Source organism: Alexandromys fortis, unplaced genomic scaffold (assembly GCF_014885135.2).
Source record: "Alexandromys fortis isolate MF-2015 unplaced genomic scaffold, M_Fortis_MF-2015_v1.1 scaffold_134, whole genome shotgun sequence".
Classification (NCBI taxonomy): Eukaryota; Metazoa; Chordata; class Mammalia; order Rodentia; family Cricetidae; genus Alexandromys; species Alexandromys fortis.
Window position 1 is genome coordinate 4230202 of NW_026068007.1, and position 15325 is coordinate 4245526.

Here is a 15325-nt window from a genome sequence, read left to right on the forward strand (position 1 = left end):
GTTTCCCAGCCCTAGTGCAAACTGCTAATTAAATCAGATACGTGGGGACATAAGGAGGCCCCAGAACTTCATAGAATTACTTCAGAAATTCTCGTCTGTCGCCAAAGGTGGCAACTGCTAAGTTAGCATTGGGCTGTAGTCTCAACACGAAGGATGCAGGGGCAGGATTATCGCAAGCTGGATGCCAATCTGGTGTATAAAGTGAGCTCTGGGCCAGCCAGAGCTGCACAGTGAGAATCTGTGTAAAAAAAAAAAAAAGAAAGAAAGAAAAATACCCCTCCAAATTTTAAGTGTTTTATTTTTCGTTCATAACAGCTTATAAAACACTACCTGTGCTTTCATTTCGTAAACGAACATATGAATGATACTAGTGAAAAAGTAATAGCGGGGTTGAGGAGGTGACAGGGTGGTGCACTCCTGTAATTCCAGCACTGAGGATTTAGGCCAGCCTAGGCTACATGAGGTTCTGTTTCGAAAGAGAAGAGGAAACAAAAACACCTCTCCAAAAGGACTGGCATCGAAAAGAACTGCATTTGTTTTGTGGGAAGCACTTCCCAGCATCAAGCAGAGGATGTGCCAAACTCGACTCAGCTTTTGACTGGCAAAGTCTTAGGCAACCTCAGCAGCTCAGCCAACCTACTAGCTGAGTCCGCCCCGCCTCTCCCGGCAGCCCCGCCCCTCCCGCCTGATGGCCCCGCCCCTCCCCGCGGCCTCGCCCTTGCCGGGCCTCCACGCCCTCACCTCCCGCCGCCGGTGTTGTCCAAGATGGAGGGCGCCCTATCGGCGCCGCTGCCCGTTCGACTGCTGCTGTTCGTGGCGCTGCCTGCCGCGGGGTGGCTGATCACCAGCGTGCCTATGCCGCCGTCCACAGCCCCGAAGGTAGGGCAGGGCGGGCGCAGCGGGCCGCTCCTCTGCGGACCTCCGGGAGGCCGGTCGCGGCGACGGCGCTGTCCCCTCCGGCAGGCGGACGGGCTGGAGCCGGGCAGGACAGGGTCTGGGCGCCCCGAGAGAAGGGGAGGCTCTCCGGGGTGCCGGGCGGGGTGGGCCGCCCGAAGGAGAGCGCGCGGAAGGCGCGCAGGCGTCCTTGAGAGTGTGGTGTCGCCTCCAGCCACCGAACTGTCGCCAGTCCTGCCAGGCTTTGCTGTCAAAAGTGCGCGGTCGCCAGTGACCTCGGGCGTTTGGGTAATGGCTGCTTCCTGGGTTAGAGCCCAGCCCTTGGGCCTGGCGAGGTTGGCGCTGCCCACTTAGCAGCTTTCCTGGCCACCTGTGTCTGCTCTGTCGCCATCAGGAGGGAGCACCTTTCCCGGCCGCGGGGCAACTCCGGCTGGCGAGGGGAGAGGCAGAACTCGCGTTTCCCGGCGTGGCTTTTTATTGGATATTAGTTGAGGGGTCGTTGGTGCGTCATGGGTCAGAGATGAGCTTCGGCATCACTGGGGGACCGGATTCAATAGCTCGGTGTCACAAGCCTTGCAGGTGGCTCTACCTGGCTGACTCGGAGAACCATGCTTTTACAATATTCAGAGGCAGCCCGTTTTTACTTTGTTGCCACGTTTGCCTTCTTCATTTGCACAGACGGAAGAAGTTTGGAGATTATAAAATTCGAGTTTTCCCCCAAATGACCTGAAACCTTACTATTTCGGTGGGAACACACTAAATACAAAAGTGGCTAACATGATAAATGCCACGTTCTGTTTGTAAAATTTTACTTGTTATGTGTGTATGATGTTGGAGCAGGGATGTATGCCACAGAAGTGGAGGTCAGAGGACAACCTTGTGGTGTCTGTGTTCCCCATGGTCATCGCGTTTTGTAACAAGCGCTTTTATAACCCCTGAGTCATCTCTCCAGCCCTTCATTTTACTTTTAAAGCTTTAGAGCTATGCTTTAACTCCTCTGGGTACAGAAATTACACACATGCCGCAGTGTCGGTTTGGACACATTCTGGATATTGCTCTAAAACACACTTGTATATGAAGTTGTACATGAGCCACAGCTGCTTCTGGGTAAAAATAGCAGCGGAATGGACAAGCACCAAGAATAAATATTGGGATTTTAAAGTTATGGAGATATGGGCTTGTTTTCTCTCTTTTACAATTTTGAAGATTCTTCTTCGTCACTTAGGAACCCAAGAAGCATCTGAATCTACCCACGCAGTCAGAAAAAAGCATCTTACCTGCAAGGGTAAAGCCCACAGTACTGTGAACTAGGTCTTAGTGACTTCACCGTTTCCTCTCTCCCTTTCTAGGTCTTCACTTCACTTTTGGAAAGCACCCATGCACATAAAATAAAAATAAAGGGTAATTTTTTTTAAGTTCTCAGAGGAATAGCTGTGACTTGGATCTGAATTTAATGTCAGATGAAAGTAAGAGGTACAATTCTCTTTTGACAAAGCATTCAAAAGCATCACAACAAATTGTGTATATATGTGTGTGAATATCACACATATGTGAAATCACTAAAGATTTCAAAAAATTTGGTGTATGCATGCACACATTCACTTGTGTGCAGACACACCACACTCAAAAGTATTTGCTTGTGCCTGTGCTAGAGACTGAGCCCAGGGCCGTGAACTTTCTTAGGCTCCACCATTGAGGTATGCCTCCATATCTGTAGAAAAAGAATTGAACTTGGGTTTTTTGTTTTTTTGGGGGGAGAAAACAAAACACATCTGTGTATTTTGTCTTTTATAACCCATGATGTTCCTAATAAAACAGTAAGACGTAAATTCAGTAAGTTACTAAGTGTGGTGTGTATTCTTGAGAAGCAGAGCTGTTAAAAAGATTCTCAAAGGCTTTTTCTGGGCTCGTAGAAGAAGAATGGCCTCTGTTCAGCAGATCCTCCCTGATAGGTGAAGGCCCAGCAAGAGGAGCATGAAGCACCTGGTAGAGTGCACCTGTAGTCAGGAGGCAGGGGTGAAGGCCCAGCAAGAGGAGCATGAAGCACCTAGTAGAGAGCACCTGTAGTCAGGAAGCAGGGGTGAAGGCCCAGCAAGAGGAGCGTGAAGCACCTGATAGAGTGCACCTGTAGTCAGGAAGCAGGGGTGAAGGCCCAGCAAGAGGAGCGTGAAGCACCTGGTAGAGCGCACCTGTAGTCAGGAAGCAGGGGTGAAGGCCCAGCAAGAGGAGCATGAAGCACCTGGTAGAGCAAATCTGCATCAGGAAGCAGAAAGGGTAGCTGGTACTCAGCTGGGTTTCTCCTTTTTCTCTTTATATTCAATCCTAAGTAGTTTGTGATTTGGTCCTCTCAACACATTCAGGATGAATCTTAAATCTCTGGAGATGCCCTTACATACCCTGTCTCACAACTAGAGAAAGGGCTGGGGGGCAGTGTGCTGTGGTGAGATGGCTCAGCAGGAAAGGGTACTCACTGCCAAGCCTTGTCATAACGCAGTCCCCACTCCTAGACATACCAGACCAATTGGCCACATCCCCAGTCCTAATAGAAAAGCTTTCGATTAACAGTAACAGGTCCCTGTGGCCAGTAGTGCTTGTCTACAGAAATGCCATCAGTAAATATAAGTATCTGGGGAGATGGCTGTTGATCAGCCCTTGAGCAACAGCAGGGGTGCCTGCTGCAGACACCCAAGGGCTGTGCCCAAGCAGGGTCAGAGTGGATTCGATAAGAAACCACTGGGTATCCATGGGCAGTGGAAAAGCAAACTGAGGATCCTCACATATCCTTGGAAGGAAGTGACTGTTGCTGCACATGTGAGTGACTTCAATGAAGGAAGTTAGCGCCAGGTAAACGGCTCTGCTTCTATAAGGCTCGGAAACATAAAGCTAAGCAGAGCATTGTTTACTAAAGCACTGCTAGTAAATCTGCAAAGGAAAGTGGGAAATGAGTAGAGACCAGAACAGGGATTTCCTCTGTGGGGTGGGGTAGTGGGCACGAGGAACATTCTCTACTTAAACTCCAGCTCTCTGGGATCCCATGCCTCCGACAACTGAGAGCACCTGCACTCGCATGCACGCACATGCACACGCATGTGCACCTGCACATGTGCATCCCTAATTTAAAGTAATAAAAATAAATTTTAAAGTAATAGTAACAGGAGCAATGAAAAAAGGACTGATTATTCTCTAGATAAATGGTTCAGCAAGTAAAAGCATTTGCTGCAAAGCCTGGCCCACTTGAGTTTGATCCCAGAACCCAAATGTGGAAGGAGAAAACAACTCCCAAAAATTGTCCTCTGACCTCCACACGTGCACCTTGGCATGTGTGCCTGCACTTATGTGTACACATACCATAATAGCAAATAAAATTTTTAAAGAACTGGGTTGTTTCAGCTTGTAAATGTGTATCTACCCAACCTATACATTTGTTTTGCAGGATGGCATCAGAATTAATGTAACTACCCTGAGAGACAATGGGGAGGTATCTAAAGAACAGGTTTGTCTCCTTTTGACTATATTTTTAGTGTAACGTTTAGCCAGGAATTTTTTACTGGTTGTATTAGAACACTTTCTGTTATCACAGTGAAATGGCTGAGGCAAGCTACTTTCTAAAGGAATAGCTATGTCCATAACTAGACATAACTAGTTAAATAACCAGACTGTAACTGACCTGGTTACCCGCTTCTCTAATGAGGCTGGGAACAGCAGCTCATGCCTGTAACCCCAGTACTCTGGAGGCTGAGGCAGAAGACTTGCCTCAAGTTATAAGTCAGTGCGGCCTTCTTAAATAGTGAGACTGTCTTAAACCAAAATCCAAGGGCTGGAAAGATGGCTTGTTTATTAAGAGCACTGGCTGCTCTTGCAGAGAGGATCCATGTTTAATTCCCAGCACACCCACATGGCAGCTAACAACAGGGTCCTAAGGAGGGGAGAAGATAATGAAGAGAAAAGTTGGGGTCAGGAGGTCTTGCATAAACTATGTCTTATGCTAGGCAAGCTTCTTAAGAAGTACAGTATCATGTATGTGGTTTTTAGGAGAGAAATGGGACAGTGTCAGTAAAAATCCTTGGGAAGAAGTTAGCAGGAAGCTAACCAAGCAATGCCGCACAAGGGAATACAGGATATTTCACGGGTGACAGAGAGTAGGCCTGGGACTGATAACTGCAGCCCCTTAGGGTAGGAAGGGTGGGGTTCTCAGGATTGGAAGCCACATCTCTTCCAAGGACCTGACCCTGGGCCATTACTGGCTCTGCCAAGCATAGTCGCAATTTAGAGAAGGAGCATTGTTCCTTCTCCATACATCAGGGTCTCAGGGAAAGCCTTGGGTCAGCCGAGCCTTCAACATGTAACTGTAGTTCCAGGGGTCCTAGTACCCTCTTTGCCTCTTAGGCACTGCACACACATGGTGCACTGACACACATGCAGGCAAAACATCCATATAAATAAAACAAAAATAAATAAATTTTAAAAAGCAAGCCAAACAAAACAAAAGCCCTAAACAAAACCCTAAAGGCTTTTCTTGTTTAACTTAGTCACAGAGGTTCAAGGGCATATTGCTGGCATTGGTTTGTCTCTGCTCTCATGGCAGATGGTACCACAGTGACAGGAGCACTTGAGAATAAAAGTTTACATTGCCACACACCAAATAGGAGAGGGCCTGGGGTCCCACAGGTCCTGTGAAGATACTGCCCTAGGGATTCCACATCTGCCACTAAGGGTTGTACCTTAGAGGTCCCCACCAGAACATCACCACACTAAGATACGCAGCCTCCAACACATCTAATCTGTAATACCTACCACATACATAGTTAGATAATGTAGTTTGACATGAAGAGATTATTGGCACTTATAAACCATTGGATTAATGTATATGCTGTTTGATTTTAAGGTTGTTCTTAACATAACCTATGAGAATGGACAGGTGTATGTAAATGATTTGCCTGTAAGTAGTGGTGTAACCCGGATGCACTGTCAGACTTTGATAGGTGAGTACTACTAATTGTTGGCAACGTTGCTCTGATTTAATAATACTAACTTAGTGCTGGATGTGATAAAGTTTCACTTTAATGTGATAGATTATTTCTGTAATAGTAACTAAGGCTTTTAAACTCTGTTGATTATTGATAGTTTGCCTGTTCCTTCGTGAGACTGGCATTTAGCTTCTAGTAGGTTAACAGTGTAAGAGTGGGCATAGATACGGGCTAGCAAAGCTCACGTCCTGGAGAGGTTCTCATCGCAATTGTAGAAAACAGATTTTGTGTGCATGCATGAATGAATGTGTGTACGGCTCCTACTTTATTTCTTTTCATCGTCTGTCAACAGAATGTTTTTCTTTTTATGATTCATTTATTTTTATGAATGATGTATGGTGTCTTATCTGCGTGTACATCTGTGTACCACTTGTGTGCCTGGTGCCCAAGGAAGCCCGAAGAAAATGTTGGAGCTCCTGGAACTGAAGTAGTAGGCAGTTGTGAGCTGCCTTGTGGGCTCTGAGAACTGATCCCAGATCCTCAGCAAGAGCAGCAAGTGCTCTTAACTGCTAAGCTATCCCTTTAGTCCCCGTTTTTCTTTTTAAACTTTAAAGTTTTGTTATTTAAGGAGTCAGACAATATTATGTTGGGATATACCATTTAACTTGAATAAAATAAAGAATATGGGAGGTGTCACTGGTGTTCTGTGGCTTGTGAGGAGCAGTGACTGGGTCCAGCTGGTATAGAGGTAGGGGTTAAGCAAGGGTGTCCATGCCTGGCAGCAAGCATCACTGAGGGCACTCCTTGAAAGCTGGCTACTGTGGTGAGAGGTCACCGTCGGGGCTTTTGTTTTTGTTAATCTATTCATACATGTATGCACTGAGATATGGTCACATCTTCTCCATCGGCAAGAAGGAGGGATCATCCTCTCCCTACTCCCATCCTCTCCAGCTGTGAAGTCACCTACTGGGTGCAAAGGATAGAGAACATTCAAAAAAAAGAAAAGAAAAAAGGGAATGTCAAAAGTAAAGCCACACAGTTTGCATGTTGGCTCTTCTAACTGCATATTTTGTGCCCGTGGGACCGACTGTCTTGTGGCTGTGTCACTCTCTGCTGGCAGCCAGTACGAAACCAAAGCGGAGGTGCTGCCTGCCCCTGTAGCACACGTGGCACATTCTGCAGATCAGAAAGCATTTCCTTGTCTAATGAGTGCGAGCCGCTGGAAGGACTTGCCAGCTCATCTCTGCTTTCGTAAACCTGAGACTGTTAAGGTCAAGAATGAAGGAAACCAATAAAATGTGTTTTTGCTGTCTTGTTCCAAGTAAATGTTATAGAAATCACCAACTACAATAAAAGCTTCAATGGCAGTTTTTTTTTTTTCTAAAATCTCTGTTGTTGTTGTTTTTTCTCTTAATAGTGAAGAGTGAAAATCTGGAAAATTTGGAGGAGAAAGAATATTTTGGAATTGTCACTGTAAGGATCTTAGTTCATGAGTGGCCCATGACATCTGGCTCCAGTTCACAGCTAATTGTTATTCAAGAAGAGGTGGTAGAGATTGATGGAAGACAAGTGAGACACTGTGCTTGTTAACTGGGGGTGAATCGTGCTGTGTGTGCAGGTGGTGTTTGTTTCTGACTCAGTGAAGATGGTTCCTCTCTTAGTTACTTTTCTATTGCTGCGAAGATACTGTCACCATAGCCAAGAAGAAAACATTTAATTGGGGCTTGCTTACAGTTTCAGAGGGTTAGTTAGTTAGTCCATGATCATCATGATGGGAAGTATGGCAATAGGCAGACAGACATGGTGTTAAAGAAGTAGTTGAGAGCTGAGCTGGATCTTGATCCTCAGGCAGAGAAAGAGGGGGAAGGGAAGCAGAAGAAGAGAAGGAGGAGGAGGAGGAAGAGGAGGAAAGGGGAAGAGGGAAGAGAGGGCAGAGAGGAGAGACAGACTGAGAGAGACTGGGCCTCAGAGCTCACTCCCAGGGCACAGCTCTTCCAACAAGGCCACAGTTCCTAATCCTTCCCAAACAGTTCTACTAACTGGAGACCAATCATTAAGACAATCGAGCCTGTGAGGGCCATTCTCATTTAAGCTACCACAGTACTTTAGAATTATCTGGTTTTAACCATATTTAGGATTTTTGTTATTTTTACATTTTAAAGAGATCTCACATTCATATACCTTTATATCATTTAAAATGTGACAAGCATCAGCAAACAGAAAGAGAAGGGACTTGATTGGCTCATAGTTCTGCTGCTGTTTCCTCAGTGGTGTGAATGAAGCAGCCTTGCAGGTGTAAACGCCTCACAGTGGGCATGGGGGGAGTGCAGATCAAGGAGGAAAGTTCACTTTTAAACTCTAGGGCATTATTTAAAGTAAAAGGTATATATTTTTTCTTTCATAGGCTCAACAAAAGGATGTTACTGAAATTGACATTTTAGTTAAGAACCAGAGAATACTCAGACATTCAAACTTTTCCCTTCCTTTGGAAGAAAGCATGCTTTATTCTCTTTCCCAAGACAGTGACATTGTACTTACCCTTCCCAACTTTTCCAAAGAAGGTAATTTAAAAGACCATTATTTAAAATATTAATGAAATTATTTTGCCTCATATGCTTTTTTTGTTTTGTTTTGTTTTGTTTTTTTCCAAGACAGGGTTTTTCCTTGTAACCCTTGCTGTCTTGGAACTCAAACTCAGAGATTCACCTGCCTCTGTTTCTGCTTCCCGAGTGCTGGTATTAAAGCCATGCACCACACCCAAGCTTGCCTTATGTACTTAAAAGATTTTTATTTATGTGTGTGTATGTCATGTGCGTGCGAGCACGCACGTGTGTGTGTGTGTGTGTGTGTGTGTGTGTGTGTGTGTGTGTGCCTCCAGAAGCCAAAAAAAGAGTCAGATCCCTGGAGCTGGAGTCACAGGTGGATAGTGGGAACTGAACTCGGGTCTTCTGGAAGAGCAGCTGGACTTCTTCTAACCAGGGCCAGCCTTCTGGTCTCTATATGCTCCTAAACATTTTTGTCATTACATACAGATGCTGCTATATATTTTTACTTATTTACTATATTCAGAAATGGGCTTCTTTAAAAAGGCACTCCAAAAGTGGAACCAAAGCAGAACTTTTACATTTTTGTTATTTTGTTTTTTGAAGATAGGGTTTCTCTATAGCTCTGGCTATCCTGGAACTCACTCTGTAGACCACTACACCTGGTAGAACTTTTACATTTTATTATATTCCCTTTTCTTTTTTTCTTCCTTTCCTTTCTTTTTCCTTCCTTCCTTGCCTCCCTTCATCCATCCATCCCTCCTGTCTGATTTCCTTCCTTTCTTTCAACAGGGTCTTACCATAGCCCAGCCTGTTCTGTAATGTGATAGGTAGACCAGGGTAACCTTGAATTTGTGCTTCTCCTGCTTCACAAGTGCTTGGATTACAAGGGGTGAGCTCCATGCCCAGCAGAACTGAAAATGCGGCTTTCTGTGTGACAAGACCATAAGTTCTGTAGCCCCTTACAGTGGTCTGCATACCTTTCTTCTTCTGGTGTTAAATAAGAAAATAAATTCTTGTTCTTTACTGGTATATGTTAGGACAGTAGTCACAAATGTTACTGGTGTGCTCTGTTCAGGCTTGGAGAGGACGCCAGCACGCTGCTAGCATTTTGATGACTTTGTTCTCCCTCTTCAGTAGAAAGCATTAGTTCATTGCAGACCACCAGCCATTACCTCATCGGGAATGTGGAGACCACCGTAGAGGGAAATGCATTACCTGGCAAATTGCCCGAGACGCCTCTCAGAGCAGAGCCTCCATCTTCATACAAGGTAAATCTAACATTGGTGTTATCTTGATGTTGTTTTGCTATAAGCAGTTTATAGTGAGGAAGATAAATGTGTCCTTAAAATGAAGATGAAACCATAAAGATTAAAACATTGGATCATTTTTTTTTTTTTTTTTTTTTTTTTTAGTTTTTCGAGACAGGGTTTCTTCATAGCTTTGGAGCTTGTCCTGGCACTAGCTTTTGTAGACCAGGCTGGCCTAGAACTCCCGGAGATCCGCCTGCTTCTGCCTTCCGAGTGCTGGGATTAAAGGCATGCGCCACCACTGCCCGGCCATTGGATCATTATTAATGATGGGTACATTATAGTTTTGTTTAGTTTGTTTTGCTTGTTTAGTTTATAGCATAGGCTGAGCTCAGACTCACAAGGATCTTCCTGTCCCCGTCTCCTCAGAGCTGGTACTGGGGGTGTAAGTCACCGCAGCTGACTCACTCATTATTCTGTGCCGCCTGCCAGAGGACAGCTTTCAGGAGCTGGCCCCAGGGACACTCAGGTCATGAGGCTTGGCCACAAGTTCCTCATGAGCTACCTTGCCGGCCATTATCTTAATGTATTCAAAGTGTTCCAATCTTCTTCTATAAAGCTCATTTAATGACAGAGTCAGATCATGATTATCAAGGCTTGGGTTTCATGAGGTCGGGAATCTTCAGTTCCACAGCTCGTTCTTGAGTCTCCACTCAGCCTCACCTTGTATATACCATCTGTAGATACAGTTCTGCTCTCAAAGGTCTGTGCAGGTAATTCTCACTGAAGGTCAGATTGCTGATTTAGGTTGCGGGAGTCTTGACTATGTGGGTAGTGTGCACTGTGGTACCTCTATCCCCCACCTCCCAGCAGGTCAGCCTCAGAGCAGACTGTCTTCACAGCCCAGGTGATCAGTGCCATATTTGGTTCCTGAAACATCTCTAGAGCCGTGGACCTTCCCCGTTCTAAAAGTTGTGGTGTTTGTTTCTTCCTCTCCTTGTCTTCTTCCCGCAACAGGGGATAGTTCTCACTAGTCTGCCAGCATTCATACTCCCTTGATTTGCAGCTAGACGGCAGGATAAACAATTTTGCACATGTGTCTTGGGAACATAATTTTTAAGATTGTAGAAGATTTTCTTTGGGTACATTTTAAAATAAACTTTTCTGTCATGTTATGTATGTCCTTCAGTCACCCTATCCCATCACTGTGGAACCAAGGAAAAGCACTCATTTTTGTGTTATTTATCCCAAAACAGGTTTCTTATTTTATTTTTTGAGTTGGCTTTGACACACACATAACACAATTATAATCAAGACACAGGTTGTTTCTGTCACTCAAACCCAAAACACTAAGAAATTTTACCAGGCATGGTGGCACACACCTTTAATCCCAGCATTTGGGAGATAGAGGCAGGTAGATCTCTATGAGTTTGAGGCCAGCCTGGTCTACATAGTGAGGTCCAGGTCAGCCAGGCTACATAGAGAGATCCCCATCTCAAAAGAAAATAGAAATTTTCAATTTTACTTTATGGTACTGGCCTTTCTGATCAAAACCCTCTTCCCAGGTAATGTGCCAGTGGATGGAAAAGCTCAGGAAAGCACTCTGTCGGTTCTGGGGCAGTGTGTTCCCGGTGTTCTTCATGTTTCTCAACGTCATGCTGGTTGGAGTTTTAGGAGCAGCGGGGGTCATAGCCGTGTTAAAGGTTCTTTTCCCAGTTTGTGAGAACAAGTAAGTACTTCATGTGTTTGGACATTATTAATCTTTACTATTAGAAAGTAAGTTATATAGCTGTCTGCTGCGATCAGATTGGGGACTGCCCTAATTGCCATCCGAGACACTCTATCCAGTAACTGAAGGACACAGGCAGGCCCTGTGCTGCGCTCTAAGAGCCTTCTGAAGAAAGGGAGGATGGATTCTACTATCCAGGGGGGTCGTGATAGGGGAACCCACAGAGACAGCAAACCTGAGCTAGCTGGAGCTCATGGACTTTGGACCAACAGTCAGTGAGCTTGCATGGGACCGACCTAGGCTCTTTGCAAGTGTGTGGCGTTGGTGTAACTTGGTCTCTTAGTAAGACCTCTAAAAGTGAGAGCAGGTCCTCTCCCTGGAGCTTAGGGCTTTTGGTAGCCTGGTCCCTATCTTAACATAAGAGGAAGAGCTCGGTCCTGCCTCAACTTGATGCGCCATGCTTTGTGCAAGCCCATTATAGGCCTGTCCCTTTCTGAATGGAGATGGAGGAGTAGATGGAGAGGGAGGTGGATGGGAAAGAGGAGGGGACGGGAGGACAGGAGGGAGAGAAGAATGATTAGTATGTAAAATAAAAAAAAATATTATCTAAATTTTTTTTAAAAAAAGTAAGTTATAGTCAGGGAGTAGTAGCACACACCAGCACTCAGAAGGAAGACAGGCAGATCTCTTTAAGTTTGAAGCCAGCCTAGTCTACAAAGTGAGTTCCAGGACAGCCAGGGTTATACAGAGAAATGTCTTTTGCCGCTTGTATGGCCATGTAGCTGAGGATGGCTTTGGACTCCTGATCATCCTACCTCCACCTCCCAAGTGCTGGCATTACAGATGTGTGCCAGCAAGCCTGAGTGTCCGATTTCACTGGCTACTTGTGGCCATCGGCAAACAGGTTCTTTCACTCCACTCCACTCTTCATTACTCCTCTCAGTGCTCACATTACAGGTCAGGAAGTTACGCTGCTGAATGCCCAAGAAAGGGTTTAAAGTGGCCACAGAATTCTGAGGGCAAAGACAGCCTGTAGAGATGCAGTCGCTGCCCACTATTAGATATTAGCACAGTCTATTAGCTGTTCAGACACTGGCTGGGCTTGCAAAGCACAGGGCTGGCTCCAGGCACAATGGTCCTGTGAATGGCAGACAGTTCCAGTCAGTCTTGTTGGGCAGGAATAGGTTTAGGAACATTAATTACTGGTTCCTCCTGATGGCCTGGTGACTGCTTAGTTGATGGGTGACTCTGGTCTTGAGTACCTGCTTTTTGTTGTTCAGTTTGGACATTTTAGATGGGTCTCCATATGTAGACTAGGCTGGCTTTGAATTCATGAATGACCTTCCAGTCTGTGCCTCCTGAGTATGGGGATTCTAGGTGTGTGCCACCACACCTGGCTTACACATGACACAGGTGAGGGGACTGCGTCATCCATGCGTCTGGTGTGCTTGGTAACTTCCCTGGCCTGGCCCTTATGCTTCTCCTTCGCTAAGTTAGGAGCCAGTAACTTATTTCAATCATCAGCCTTTTCACGTGCTCAGCAGCTGGTGGTGACCGAGTTGTAGAGCAAGACAGAGTCATTGAGAATCAGACTGCTGCGTCACACAATAAGATGGCGCATGCAGCTTGGAAACTGCCATGTATGCCACAGAGTAACTTAGAGCAGCAGTCTGACCAGCTCATGGCCAGTCAGCTTGGGATTTTAAGATGACCGTGGCTGCTGGCTTAATGGGAGACACTTGGTTTGATATGAAAACCTACTGTGTGTCATGGATTTTGAGACTGAGGTTGTGTGTCAGTGGGCAGTGACTAGAAAGCCGTCGGGTCTCCCCTGGTGACAGCTCTTGCCCTGAAGACTGTGCCCTCCTTCCTGCAGGACCAGGCAGTGATCTTGTTCCCTTCTAGTCTCTCAGCGTGTGTGCTTAAAGCGTTTGTACAACCTGTATAAACCATGAGAGGGAAGGTGGACTGGACCCTTCAAGTGATGCTGTGTACACCGACCTCCTGGCCGGGTGACACGGGCAATAACGACTTATCTGTATTTCAGAGGCGTTCTTCAGGTGGACAAGATGGATGTTCTAACAGTGGCACCTATCATCTTATATCCAGAGGGCTCCGAGAAAACAGCAGAAAAACTTCAAGATAAAACGTGTATTTAAAACTCCATCTTCAACGTGGACTTGGAATTGCTCTGCTGACTCCAGACTTGCCATCTGAATACCATTCTACTTAAATCATTAATCAGTTTATACATAGAAATTGTCAAATTCCTAAGACTGCCTGAAATTTGACCTTTACAATGCCAAGTTAGAGTTTACCTCATTCCATACACAAGCTGGCTGTTCCAAAGATGAATTATTAAGGGAAATTTAAGTGGAAAAGATGTGACTTCAAAATAACCAGAATGAAGAAAAGGTGAGACAGACACCAAGTGCCAATAGCTTCCAGGTGCCTTTGCTGCAGAAACTCTATTTGATTACTATTGTAAGGTTTTATAAGAAGCACTTTATGAAATTCTAATTTAAAAGCTAAAGAATTTAACACTTTTTTTTTACCAGTACAATGTGCCTTTATATCACACACGACTCAGTATGAAATCACTGAAGTGTACTATGGTCTGTGTCCATGTCCATGCCAACTGCTGACCTTGACTGTACCAGGATTTAGAAGTAGTAATGACATGTTCGCACTCTAGAATAAACATTCTTTTTTAAAATATTTGCTTTATTTTTAATTATGTGCATGGGGGGGGGGCTATGTGCACGAATACAAATGCCTGCTGAGGACAAGAGAGGGCACTGGATCCCCTGCAGCTGGAGTGAGAATGGCTGTGAGCTGCCGGACGTGGGGCTGGGAACCAAACTTGGGTGGTCTGCAAGAGCAGGAAGCATTTTAACCATAATGCTCTCCCTCAAGCCCCTCCCTTGTCTAATAGGATAAAAGTATAGCGGTTTGGGTTAAGTTTACCTAAGTGAGCATCACTCACTATACATGACTGAAAGTGAAGCCAGCTCTTTCAAAGAAGCTGTCATCTTCATGGAATTAAGAATGTAGCCATATGGGGCTGGAGAGATGGCTCAGTGGTTAAGAGCTTTCCCTGCTCTTCCAAAGGTGCTGAGTTTAATTCCCAGCAACCACATGGTGGCTCACAACCATCTGTAATAAGGTCTGGTGCCCTCTTCTGGCCTGCAGATATACATACAGACAGAATATTGTATACATAATAAATAAATATTTAAAAAAAAAAAAAGAATGTAGCCATGGGGGCTGGAGAGATGGCTCAGTGGTTAAGAGCTTTGCCTGCTCTTCCAAAGGTCCTGAGTTCAATTCTCAGCAACCACATGTGCTCACAACCATCTTTAATGAGATTTGGTGCCCTCTTCTGGCCTGAAGGGATACATGCAGGACATAGTAAATAAATAAATCTTTAAAAAAATGTAACCTCAGCCTTCTGGTTGAATAGTACCGTTTATAAACGTTTCACCTTGTTAGCGGTCACTCAGATTGGCCTATTTCAACAATGTTATCTAGCACACACAATTTACTTCATGTGGTTTTTATTCTTTTCCATTAAAAGTTTTGACATGACTTCAATCTTGCATTCTCCTACAGTATTACAGGCAGGTAACACTGGTTATATGTAGAGCTGGAGCTCAAATGTAAGGTTTTGTGCATGCTAGGCAAGAACCCTAACCCTAGGTGGGTTGTTTTAATTGTGTGTGTGTGTGTTTCTGGGCATGTGCACATCCATGTAAGTCCAAGGATCCCAGAGGCTTTGTATCCCCTTGAAACTAGACAACATGGGTACTAGGAACTGAACTTAGGCTTTTGCAAGAGCAGTGTGCACTCTCAACCAGGGCCATCTCTCCAGCCCCAACAGTTCTATTCTTACTCCAACAGAAAGGGAAGAGAAGCTACCATGACACCAGAGGGGCAGGAAGC

The 15325-nt window shown here is 45.2% G+C and overlaps 1 protein-coding gene across 2 annotated transcripts; it reads left to right on the top strand.

Moving 5' to 3' along the window:
- Positions 1-703: 703 nt before the first annotated feature.
- On the top strand, positions 704-14101 carry Ginm1 (glycosylated integral membrane protein 1). 2 transcript variants are annotated; one of them, XM_050161594.1, is made up of 8 exons: positions 704-879; positions 4328-4387; positions 5780-5876; positions 7279-7430; positions 8266-8422; positions 9545-9675; positions 11220-11383; positions 13431-14101. In XM_050161594.1, the coding sequence occupies exons 1-8, from the start codon at positions 766-768 to the stop codon at positions 13540-13542; spliced, it is 987 nt and encodes a 328-aa protein (XP_050017551.1). In that variant the 5' UTR covers positions 704-765; the 3' UTR covers positions 13543-14101. The 2 variants fall into 2 exon arrangements, with proteins under 2 accessions (XP_050017551.1, XP_050017550.1); XM_050161593.1 differs by having other exon boundaries at positions 706-879; positions 9542-9675.
- The last annotated feature ends 1224 nt before the right edge of the window (positions 14102-15325 follow it).

Excerpts from the sequence above, each read along its gene's own strand:
- Ginm1 (XM_050161593.1), top strand. The coding sequence starts at position 766 with ATGGAGGGCGCCCTATCGGCGCCGCTGCCCGTTCGACTGCTGCTGTTC. Across the intron at positions 880-4,327 it reads CGCCGTCCACAGCCCCGAAG|GATGGCATCAGAATTAATGT; the intron begins GTAGGGCAGGGC and ends TTTGTTTTGCAG. Across the intron at positions 8,423-9,541 it reads TCCCAACTTTTCCAAAGAAG|TAGAAAGCATTAGTTCATTG; the intron begins GTAATTTAAAAG and ends CTCCCTCTTCAG.